At 43.1% G+C, this 12,266-nt stretch overlaps 1 protein-coding gene across 24 annotated transcripts in view; it reads left to right on the forward strand.

Annotated features, from left to right (window-relative positions):
* TRIM9 (tripartite motif containing 9) overlaps positions 1-12,266 on the forward strand; it is a gene marked incomplete at both ends in the record, with an annotated part of 110,278 nt that overhangs the window by 66,879 nt on the left and 31,133 nt on the right. For 23 of the 24 annotated variants that reach the window (XM_082648365.1, XM_082648370.1, XM_082648356.1 and 20 more), the window contains one exon: positions 11,576-11,686. The exons of the other annotated variant lie outside the window; for it this stretch is intronic. In XM_082648365.1, the coding sequence (XP_082504491.1) occupies positions 11,576-11,686 (111 nt within the window). The remainder of the gene's footprint in view (positions 1-11,575; positions 11,687-12,266) is intronic. 24 annotated transcript variants of the gene reach the window in all.

Below are 12,266 nucleotides of genomic sequence, written 5' to 3' on the forward strand. Positions count from 1 at the left end.
CTCTCAGTTTCCTCTTAGAATGAATACAAGCCCCTGAGGGGCACCACACCAACCCCAGCCCTGTGGAGCCTTCGCACTGAGCTGCAGGTGATCAAGAGAGCCCTGGGTTTTCCTCGGGAGACACCCACACTGACCCGTGTCATGCATGACTCACAAAGTGCTCACTCAGGGCGAGTTTTACTTAGACGACTTTCTCTAGCTCATCAGTTTCCAGGCTCCTGTCCCTTAGTGTCTGTGATCAAGTTTTTTGCTTTTGACTTTTGTAAAGGGCCACTGGACTGTGTGTGTGTTTCATGGTAACATATGTAGTCATTGCTAAAATGTGCGGGAGACAAGTGTGGGTGTATTAAAGATGCTGTTTTTTTACCCAGAAAGTTCTCTGAAGGTTGTACTATGTGGATGCTAATCTTATACATTTAGCCGCAACAACCTGGGAAATGGGTTTAAATCCATAAGCATCTTCATCCAAGGTAAGTTAGGCCTAAGTGAAAAATTCTTCTGGAGTCACCTTTTTTTTTTTTTTTTTTTTTGCGGTACGCGGGCCTCTCACTGTTGTGGCCTCTCCCGTTGCGGAGCACAGTCTCCGGACACGCAGGCTCAGCGGCCGTGGCTCACAGGCCCAGCCGCTCCGCGGCATGTGAGATCTTCCCAAACCGGGGCACGAACCCATGTCCCCTGCATCGGCAGGCAGACTCTGAACCACTGCGCCACCAGGGAAGCCCTGGAGTCACCATTTTTTATCTGCATTAAAATCTAGAAGTGCTGTGAAATGTGATTCTGTAGTTACCCAGGAGCAACACAGAATGAGCATCCTTGGTGACCAAGCCCTGGCTTTCATAACAGCAATAGCTGACGTTCGGGGATACCTTCTTTGAGGCAGCACTATACAAACTGTGTTACAGGGATCAGCTCCTCTATTCCTCACAACAATTCTGCAAGGTCATTATTACTATTATCCACATTCTAGAGATGAGGAAACCATGGCACCATGACATTAAGAACTGGTCCAAGGATCCAGAATTCCAGTCCTGGCAACCTGGCTTCAGAACCCAGAATGTGGACCGTGGCCCCCTACGGCCTCTGGCTGTTAGTACAATGCAGAGAGAAGGCATACGGGGATTGACCTAATCCGTTCACCAGTCAGCCAGCACCTACCTAATGCACACCTGCTAGGAGCAGAGTGCTGGGCACAGGGGCAGGGGGAGGGGGACACAAAGGTGACTCAGGATTCTGGGGTTTACAGTCCTGTGGATGAGATCAGTCACACCCACAGATGACTCCAGCACAGGTAGAAAGTGAGTTTCCAGGAGAAGGTGGCCATGTCGTTAGAGTTGTGAGGAGGGCAAAGTTACTTCCAGCTAAAAGGGTCACAGAGTGCCTCATGGAAAAGCTGGCACTGGAGGAGCCCAAAGTCTGGGAGGCGCGTGTTGATGGCGACTTGCATTCTTGCCTGCAGGGATGGGCCAAGCTGTGCGAGAAGAAGAGGGTGGTCAGCACAGTGCACCCTGGTCTTGGTGAATCCAGTTAGTCATGAGGACCGATGGGTGCTTTCTGCTTCCATCTCCTGCTCTAACGCTACTAAAAGCATTACCACCATAGCCCTTCCTTTTATCACCCTTCGGAAACCCAGAACTTTTATTGTTATGGTGGAACTTAAAATGTCATTTGAACCACATAGAGTAATAGAGTATCTAAAATAAAACCACAGCTGTCTTCGGGCAATGAGCTGGACAGCTGGGATTTTCCCTCTAATAGTGGACCAGCCGTTTTTAATATGTAGCCATAAAATTTTAACTTTTTCCTTAACGGACGTCTCTTTTGTGAAACATTGCGGACACTTTCCTGGCATCTTTAAACAGAAACTGGGAACAGTTTGTGTTAAGTCATAGGGTGACGACAGTGGCATCTCTGGGTTTTCTATATGGGAGAGATGTAAGGGCAGCAATCTGGACAGATAGGGGATCAAGGATTGAGAAAACATCATTTATCCATATCAAAAAATGCAGAGCCCCCTGTCTCCCTCTCCTTAGTGCTGCCTCTGCAGGACGGGACTGTGTGGAAATCAGTTATAGGCTGTGCTGTGGGGACGGGTGGGGATGGCACAGGAATAGCCGAAATGCATCTCGGGGACCCCACGTCCAGCGTCAGTTCATTGGTGCTGGTGATCTGACTGGCCAAGCACACTGATGCACTCGGGGACCACTGAGCAGAGGCAGCCGCCTGCCCTCATTACACCCGGGGTGGAGTTCCCTGCCCCAGATCCCAAAGGGCTACTGAAACGAGAGACAGGTGGCTGGCTGTGGCCCACGGCAGCAAAGCTGTTCTGTCTTCTGTCTCGAGTGATTTGTTTCTCTGCTGTTTTCAGCTGATTGTATGTCGCTGCTTCTGAAAACAGCCAGCAAGGTCGACACTGCGACTGCTGATGTCAGCCTCCGAATGTCTCCCTCCCTCTGTTTTTCTCCTCCTGCCTCTTCCCTTTCTTGTCACTTCTGTTGCTCCTCAGATTTGTGAGAAAAGACTGGCCTTTTATAGACATCGCTTGCCAAGCACAGTACTTCTTTCTGTCTTTGTTGGCTAGCCCATCACTCACGGTCTGGCAGGGGTAATCTTATGGTCTTCCGCTTCCCTTTGGCAGAGTTCTCTTGGGGGCCTGCTTTTTGCTGACAAAGAGGAGAGTTGTATGTGTGTGTTTTTCTGGGAACTTTCTCTTCTTGAGCCATGCAAAAGACTAGGGGAGCTGGAAAGCAAGTGTGCATAAAGGCAGTCTTTATAATCTACTCATGCCCCTCTCTGAAAGCACTGATTGCTTGAGCAGATTGAACAGTTCTGGTTCTGAGGCAAGATGGAGCTGAGGGATGAGAAGCCCAGATTCTGGGTCATAGAGAACGGGGCGTGAGGACAGACTTTATCACTTACTAGGTCTCTAACCACGGACAAGCCTACAGCTCCATTTCTTTCACCTGTGCGTAAAATAAGGCTAGACGTAGTCCACACCTCACAGGGCATTGTAAAGCACTTAGCACAGTACTCAAGATATTAGCTTTATGGTTGCTGTCATTGGAAGACTGGAAATATGGTCTCACTCAGCACACTGAAGAAGTGCTCCTAGGGACTCATTTTCCATAATACCAGAGTTCATATTGTAAAATTAGCCTATGTGCTGGTGTGATTGTCTCTGAACCTAGGAAATTCTTTAGCGGCTTGAGTATAATTGATCATCGCATAAAATAGTGCACCAGATTTGGTGAGCTATTTTTAAAAGCTGAAAAAAAGGCTTTGAGGCATATGCAGATGTGACCATATTTTAGGAACACTGTCTGAAATATAAATTATAGTTAATGCTGTCCTGTGGTTTGAAAACACACTGGGAGCCAAATGTCTGTTTTCAGGGTGTGGTAAACTAATCAAATGTCAGAAAGCTACTGGAGGGAAAAAGTGCTTTTGAGCTTTCAAAAACTATTACTAACTCACATTTGGTGCTACTTGGGCAATATTCCCACTATCAGCAGAGTCAGCTGCGTCCCCAGTTTTCTTGTACGAACTGTGTATTTTGTCAGTATCCTTCCCAGGTCTTCCTTAGCTGAGTAAGGCTTTAAAATATCTTCATTGCCTGTGATCCTCAGAGGGAATTTGTGACAACACTTAAAATGTGCCATTAATGAGATCTATGCTTTTTTTCAGGAACTTTACAAATGTCATTTTTCTTTTGGTAAGCCCAAAGAAATATCTGAGAATTATTTTCATGTATGTAACATTCAGAATTTGAAATAATTCCACAATCATCTTAAATGTGTTCTCTCCCCAATATTTTAGAATGAATTCATGTGTTGAATAGTACACAACTATGATGATAGGTGATAAGTGACAGGTGTCTTCTTGGTTTCTTGGTTCCCTTGCAACTCTAGAGCCTCTGAAAGAAAAAAAATAATTATAACTATTCAAATATATTCTGAGAAAATCTAATCTTTAATTTCCATGTGTGGTTGGTAAATTAACATACCAATGACATTACTCAGTGAGAATGCTGAGGGAGAATCATAAAGCTTACTGTTTTCCAGAGCTTTCACGTTTACAGAGGGCTTCCATGTCCCCACTGTAGTTATCTATGGAATGCTTGATTTTGAATCCAAGTGTACCATTGGGCTTTGTTAGATTCATTATCACGATTGGCACTGTTATCTTTGTTATTATTTACCATGTATTGCCTGTATGTCCCCATTATGCTAGCAAAAACATTAGTTATAGGGCCATATCATTAAGAGTAGAAATTTACACTAGGGATATTACTGGCTTACTTAAGCCATTTTGCCAATGCTTCATAACAGGCAAGTAATCCTTTGATTCAGGTTGAGAGAGAAAGAGAGAGAGAGAGAATGGAAGAAAAGGAAGAAGGTAGTCAGGAAGGAAGGAGGGAAGGAAAGACGACCAAGCTCACAAAGAATTTAAAAATAATTAGATAGGATTTGACTGTTACAGTCATTTCTAGAAAGTAAAGCAAAAACTAGAAAGAAAAAGTCAATAACCCACTCAATTCCCATAAAACTACTGGCAAGGAGTTCCATTAGTTCATTACAGTGAAGACATGTGGAAAAATTAGGCACACTGGAACACCTGAAACCTTTGCCCTCAGCAGAAGTCTTTTGGGGGTCAACTTTCATAATTTAACCACAGTTATTATTGATTACAAGCCTATCATTAATGGGGAATTCATTCGGCAAATTCTGTGGTCCTCTGCTTCCCACCGTGTAGGAGCAGAAGTCACAGAGGGCGTGTAAGGAATAGAGTGCCCAAGGTGCCCGTGGAATCGTCAGGATGCCAGAACACACAGTTGGAACTCACCAAGCTTAGAGGACATACCTTTAAACACCCTCAACCCACCCTGGCAATGCCAATGAAGCATAGTCACAGAACTTGTTTAATGCCCTTTGCCTAAACCCATATATGAGTGACACTCTTAGCTCCAGAAGACACTTAAAGCACACTTTGAAGATGATGGAATAATCCACCGTGTCTCACATCTTACAAAACACCATACTGGATGCATCACTTTCATTGCGGAGCAGCATAAATTGTAAATGTTCTCCTGTGTGGGTGGGACCACACCAGGATGCTTCTCTCTCTCCAAATACCTTGTATTTCTTCCTTCATTAACTTCTCTGTACAAGGATACAGTATTCTATACACTAAGAGCATGCTTTGGATATTCCACTCAATGTTTATTGATGAGGTTATTGGCATTCACACTTTTGAGATAGAAAGTTCACAGTTTTACTGTTAAAATCTCAAGGCTTCCTCAAAACAGGTATGTGTTTTATTTATTTAATAGGCCTAAATGATCCTTTTATTTAATTAATTAATTTATTTATTTTTGCGGTACGCGGGCCTCTCACTGTTGTGGCCTCTCCCGTTGCGGAGCACAGGCTCCGGACGCACAGGCTCAGCGGCCATGGCTCACGGGCCCAGCCGCTCCGCAGCATGTGGGATCTTCCCGGACCGGGGCACGAACCCATGTCCCCTGCATCGGCAGGCGGACTCCCAACCACTGCGCCACCAGGGCAGCCCAATGATCCTTTTATTGATTAAAAACTCAAAACCTCAGACTTGTCTTTGAAATAATTAGTTGCCAATGTGGTTCAATTAATAACACTAGTACAGAGGATGGTATCTAGAGAATGGGGGAAATAGCTGCCGTATTTCCATAAACCATGTGGGAGAATGGTGGCATGTGAGACATTAAAAATGTTCTTCCTTAATTTAAATGCCTCTAAGTTTCAATGAATGTAATAATATAGGAGATAATATTCTACTCTAGGAGAAAATCAAGAGAATTATTTATTTTACTAGATGAATCTAATGGTCAAAGTACTTCACCTGTAACTCACCAATGAGTTAATTCCAAGTATCAGTTGGGCATCTTGCTTCAGGACATTATGGGACACATAGAAAAAACTATCCCCACTGACCAAAGGGACCTGTGAAGAATAAATTCTTCAAGACTGTATCTTGAAAGTACTTGTATCTTAGAAAAAAAAAAAGAATTGCATTATACTTAGAGGAAATTGTTTTAAATGGTGATGGAAATGTATAGATTCTATTTAAGAAAGAATATCTTGAAATATGAGAGAGAGAATGTTAGTATTTACTTAGACTAAAAATTCATTAGTCTTATCCCTCCAGACCCCATGATGAGAGAAAATACTATGAGAAAAAGTATTTATTAAAAAGAAGATTTAAAGAACAATTTTTAAAGAGCCACATGTAAGAGGGAGAGGTGAATGGAGGTGGAGGAAAGGTGTCAAGGTCAATATTGGATAAAATAATGAAATTCCCCTTAATTAACCTCAGTTCTTGCTGCTCTTTGTATCACCTGAGCTGAGTGGCGAGAGATTGGCCTGTTCAAGATGTGGCGGGAAAATGTAGTTGTGGATAGGCAGAATGAAATTTCACATTTGTACTGTATAAGCTCTCGTGGGTTACTCTCTGACACTAAAAAAGTCTAAGCATTCAAAGGGGCACAGCAGTCTGTTCTCAAATTCTCCTTTTCCGAAAAGGTACAGTGTCATATCCTGACCCAAGAAATGACCTTTATAAATTTGCCACTCAACAAAATAAAGCTCTTCAAGTGATCAGTAGGATTTGCCATCCAGAAGAGATGGTGACTGCTTATAAAATTGTGGAAGCCTTCTCTGAAACTGTGGACCACAGATTAATTGTCCCCTGAGAGCTGGTTTAGGCTTTAATGCACATGAAAACGGGAAGATTGTTTCCAAGTTCCTATTTGTGTCACTCCCGCAACTTGTACATTTCCTTCTTAAGAAAAGAAAATCCGGACTTCCCTGGTGGCACAGTCATTAAGAATCCGGCTGCCAATGCAGGGGACACAGGTTCAATCCCTGGTCTGGGAAGATCCCACATGCCACGGAGCAACTAAGCCCGTGTGCCCCAACTGCTGAGCCTGCGCTCTAGAACCTGTGAGCCACAACTACTGAGCCCACGTGCCGCAACTACTGAAGCCCACGGGCCTAGAGCCTGTGCTCCGCAGCAAGAGAAACCACCACAAGGAGAAGCCCCTGCACTGCAACAAAGAGTAGCCCCCACTCGCCACAACTAGAGATAGCCTGCATGCAGCAACGAAGACCCAACGCAGTCAAAAAAAATTAAAAATAAAAAAAACTGCTTAAATCCAGCCAGCTGCAAACATGGTGCCAAGGGTTTCTCCAGAGCATCAGAGCCACTGCACAGAAATGTGGAACTCAAAGAAAAAGTGATATGGCCTGGCTTCCTAAGAATTGTTTTTCATAAAAAAATATAATGTAGAAATAAATAATAATAATGTGGTAGAAATAACACAGAGTAAAGAAGGTAGCAAGTAAGAAAGCTGATAAAGACACTCAGAGGGGGACTTCCCTGGCGGTCCAGTGTTTAAGACTTCACCTTCCAATGCAGGGGGTAGGGGTTTGATCCCTGATCTGGGAGCTAAGATCCCAAATGCCTTGTGGCCAAAAAAACCAAAACATAAAACAGAAGCAATATTGTAACAAATTCAATAAAGACTTTTAAAAATGGTCCACATCAAAAAGATCTTTAAAAAAAAAAAGGGGGGCTTCCCTGGTGGCACAGTGGTTGAGAGTCCGCCTGCCGATGCAGGGGGACGCGGGTTCGTGCCCCGGTCTGGGAAGATTCCACATGCCGCGGAGCGGCTGAGCCCGTGAGTCATGGCTGCTGAGCCTGCGCGTCCAGAGCCTGTGCTCCGCAACGGGAGAGGCCACAACAGTGAGAGTCCCGCGTACCGCAAAAAAAAAACAAAAAACAAAAAAACAAGACACTCAGAGAAAAAAATATTTATACTCTTAAAAGATTTAATTATCTGGCTGATTTCCATAAGATGGGAAATCTTGCTAGATTAATTAATTGAGAAACTAAAAGTTAATTATGAGGGACTTCCGTGGTGACGCAGTGGTTAAAAATCCGCCTCTCAACGCAGGAGACATGGGTTCGAGCCCTGGTCTGGGAAGATCCCACATGCCGCAGAGCAGCTAAGCCCGTGCGCCACAACTACTGAGCCCACGTGCCACAACTACTGAAGCCCGTGCACCTAGAGCCTGTGCTCCACAAGAGAAGCCACTGCAAGAAGCCCACGCACTGCAACGAAGAGTAGCCCCCACTCGCCACACCTAGAGAAAGCCCGTGCTCATCAACGAAGACCCAACGCAGCCAAAAATAAATAAATAAATATATAAATAAATAAAATTCTTTCAATCTTATTTAAAAAATGTTAGTTATGAAACACCCAAAAATGCTGCTTCTGGGAACCCCACTGTTTAATTTTTAACAGTGATTTTTATCACAGGCTACTGTGATCATTGCGAAATCGTTCATTAAAATGCTTTAAAAATGGACCAGCATCCATTGTGGCAACAGTGGGAGTTGAGAGCCAAGAATTTAGGGATGTTGAGTCCTTCCAAGAAGCGTGAACCATGGACTACAGGAGCCAATGGCAAACAGCCTTGAAACTCACAGACTCTTGGCAGTGCAATAGTGAAGCTTCTTAAGAGTAGTCAGAGCCCCCAACACTCCACAGCTCCTGTTGCACCAAAAAACCTTGCTTGAGAAGGAAACTTATAGAGGCAGACATAGAATTTTATGGGGCCTGAGTAATGTATTTATTTCAGCACATTGAGGTCATAAAATTATCATTGAGCTGAATGTTCTGGAAAATAAACACAATTCCGTCTTTTTTGCCTCAAAAGCAGAGTTACTTTGGGTTACAGCGCTCAGATCCAGTCTGTGCTTGTTGTTTGGACTTTCAGTACCAGTCAGTTCTGCATAGTCTGGAGCAGATGCCATTTGGATAGTGAATGGTGACTGCTGAGGTTTCTGCTACCTAGCAGCATTGATGCACAGGCGGCTGAAATGTAAAAACATTTTCTGGGAACAATTTAGTCAAGCCTCCTATAGCAGAGAGGAGTAGCGTATTAGCTGTATGTAGGTCACCTGTGTTGCATTTTTAAGGGTTTAACCTGTGGGTGTTTTTTTTCCCCTAAGAAGCAGAAACTTAACCTTTCTTTACTTTCCGATTTTAAAGTAAAATAATAAAATATAGTAACTTGCATTCCTTGAGCCCAGACCAACAGACGGTGGTGGTAGTTTGACAGAAACATACTAGATGTCAGAAGAAAATAAATCAAACAGTGAATTTAAAATTTGATCTCTCCACCCCCGCCAGTCAAAATCACAAAACAATCCCCACATCGAAGTTGGTTTCTTTCACCAATTCCGATAAAGAGATTTTAAAGCCTACATTTTATTTTTTATTTTAATTATATTAAAAGTTTAAAAGCAATAACAAATCAGCTGTCAAAATATTAGGAGACTCCAAATAGTCAAAACAATCTTGCAAAAGAAGGGCAAAATTGGAGTTCTCACACTTCCTAATTACAAAATGTACTGCAAAGCTATGAAGTATAATACTGGCATAAAGACAGACAAAAGACCACTATTGAATAGAGCCCAGAAATAAACTCTCACACATATGGTCAAATGATTTTTGACAAGGGTTCCAAGACCATTCAATGGGAAAAAGGAAGTTTTGTAACAAATGATGCTGGGGAAACTGGCTATCCTCATGCAAAAGAATGAAGTTGGGCAGGTATAAAAATTAACCCAAGGTAGATCAAAGATTGAAATGTAAGAATTGAAACTATAAAACTCATAGATGAAAACATAGGGCAAATGCTTCATGACACTGGACTTGGCAATGATTTCTTGGATATGACACCAAAGGCACAGGCAACAAAAGAAAAAGTAGACAAATCGGACTTCATGAAAATTTATAAACTTTGTGCATCAAAAGATAGCAAGAAAACCAAACAATCCAATTTAAAAATGGGCAAAGGACTTGAATAGACCTTTCGCCAAAGAAGATACACAATAAGCACATGAAAAGATGCTCAAGGGCTTCCCTGGTGGCGCAGTGGTTGAGTGTCCGCCTGCCGATGCAGGGGACACGGGTTCTTTCCCTGGTCCGGGAAGATCCCGCATGCCGGGGAGCGGCTGGGCCCATGAGCCATGGCCACTGAGCCTGCGCGTCCGGAGCCTGTGCTCCGCAACAGGAGAGGCCACAACAGTGAAAGGCCCGCATACCGCAAAAAAAAAAAGTTAAAATAGTAAGTTTTATGTATATTTTATGAAAATAAAAAAATCAGAAAGGAAGATCAACAATAATGAATGGATGAACTGTCAAAAAATTAGGAAGAACTTTGTGTCAAAAAATAGGTTAAATTATGATAAGCCACGCAATCAGATATTTACGTAACCAGTAACATTTATTGATGACGGCAACACGGGAAATGCCTATGATATGGTGTTAAGTGGGAGGAGATAAAATTGTCACATACTATAATTGCAGCTATAACTAAATCTAGCTCGGAAAGAAAACTGAAAGGAAATATCAAAATGCTTAACAATTTGCATTGGAGTGGTGAGGTGATTTGCTTTTTTTTTTTTTTTTTTTTTACCTATTTTCCTACTGTTTTTGAAAGAGGGTGTCATAATCTTTCATGGAAAATAAATTTATAATGAAAACTGAAAAGAAGGAACAAGGAAAAGTTTTAAAATCATTGTTATTAAAACCCCTTTTAGTTATTACCCATAAAATCCAGAACGGTGGTTATTTTTGAGGCTTTTGCCAAGTAGTATAAATATAGAGGATGAGTAATTGAGGTTCCTAGAAAACCCTTGTTCAACTCTATGCTTCAAAAACTGCTTCAGGATTTGGGTCACTGAGCAGAGGACACAGAAGATGAACGTTTCTAAAGAAGGAAACTTTTCAAGGACTGCCATGCCCTTGACACTGGGCAAAGACAACTTCCTGGAGAGAAAAACTGCATGTTCAGAGAGATGCCTCTCTAGGTTAAGGTAGACTCATCTCTCGGCAAATTGCCTTTGAAACTGCTTTCCAAAGCGAAGCAGTGAGTGTTGCTAAGTGGATTATAGCTTGATTCTGTATCCATCTTTCTCTGGCATACTTGCTGTCATTAGCTCATTGTCTTTCAGCAAGTTCCACCTCTAGCCCTACTCTACCACCCACCCAGGGAAAAGAGAATTGGAACAAGAGAGGATCTGGGTTCAGATGATGTCTGCTCTTTAGGAGGGACGGGTAGAGGGCTTCTGTCCCAGAACAGAAGCTGCAGCTGCACCTCAGGTTACTCAGCTCCTTGACAGGCTCTCCACGATCTCCCACTTAGAGCAGCTCCCGGAAGAGGGGAGTGAGGGGGACCTGTGGAAGATGTCCCTTGAGGCACCAAGGTAACCCGCTTCCCAGAGGTCCAACATCTGCGTGCCTTTCTGATGGGTCCAGTTGTTATAAGCCCCTCCCCATAAGAGCCATTATCTAATCAGTCTTCCAGAGCCATTGTCCACAGCAGACATTGCCACGCCACAAATACTCTCATAAATTTAGTTCCATTCCATGATGCTCTTGGATTCTGGTTGAAAGAAGCTTTCCAAAGTCCCAGTTTGCTTTCTTTTCTACCCTCTGCCATTTTGGACCATTCTGTTGTCTCATCAATCCTAGGTGGTTCGAGATCAGATCTCTCACTGCACAGTGAAGTTGCGCCAGACCACGGGTCTCATGGAGTACTGCCTGGAGGTGATTAAGGAAAATGATCCTAGTGGCTTTTTGCAGGTAAGTGTCAACTAGCTTCTGCTTCAGATTCTCAATGCCCCACGAAACTGAGTCTACGACGCCAAGGCCAGACTCCCAACGGCCCTGGCTGGGCATGGGCCCCTGCACATCAGAACCCACCTTTGTGTGGCCGTGCGGACATGGGTGCCTGCGGAACTTCACTGGCTTCTCAGAAGTCTCTGCCACCACGTGCTACAAGATTGAGAAGTGCATGGGCTTTTAAATTTGTTTTTGTTTATGTTTGATCATGAAAACATAATTCCCTCTAAGTTCCTCCAAAACAGAGTTATTGCCTTGCTTAAGAATTGGGTCCCTTTACTAATATCCTGGACAGTTTTGTCAGCTAGAGATGTAATTATACAAGGTTTCTACCTTTTTTGACACCTTCTGGCCAGTAAGTCAGTGATTTCCCAAATAAATTGAAGTTTTTTCATTCCTTGGATGTCTCATGATTTCTTCAGAGTTGTTTTAGTGACATGTTATGATGTCAACTAAATTTTACTTAACTTTTGATCCCAGTGATTAAGGGACCTTTTATTAAGGAACGTGTAGATTCCTTCCAACTGACATTCTACCAAAC

The sequence above is a fragment of the Grampus griseus genome (genome assembly GCF_964374135.1).
Source record: "Grampus griseus genome assembly, chromosome: 2".
Taxonomy (NCBI): Eukaryota; Metazoa; Chordata; class Mammalia; order Artiodactyla; family Delphinidae; genus Grampus; species Grampus griseus.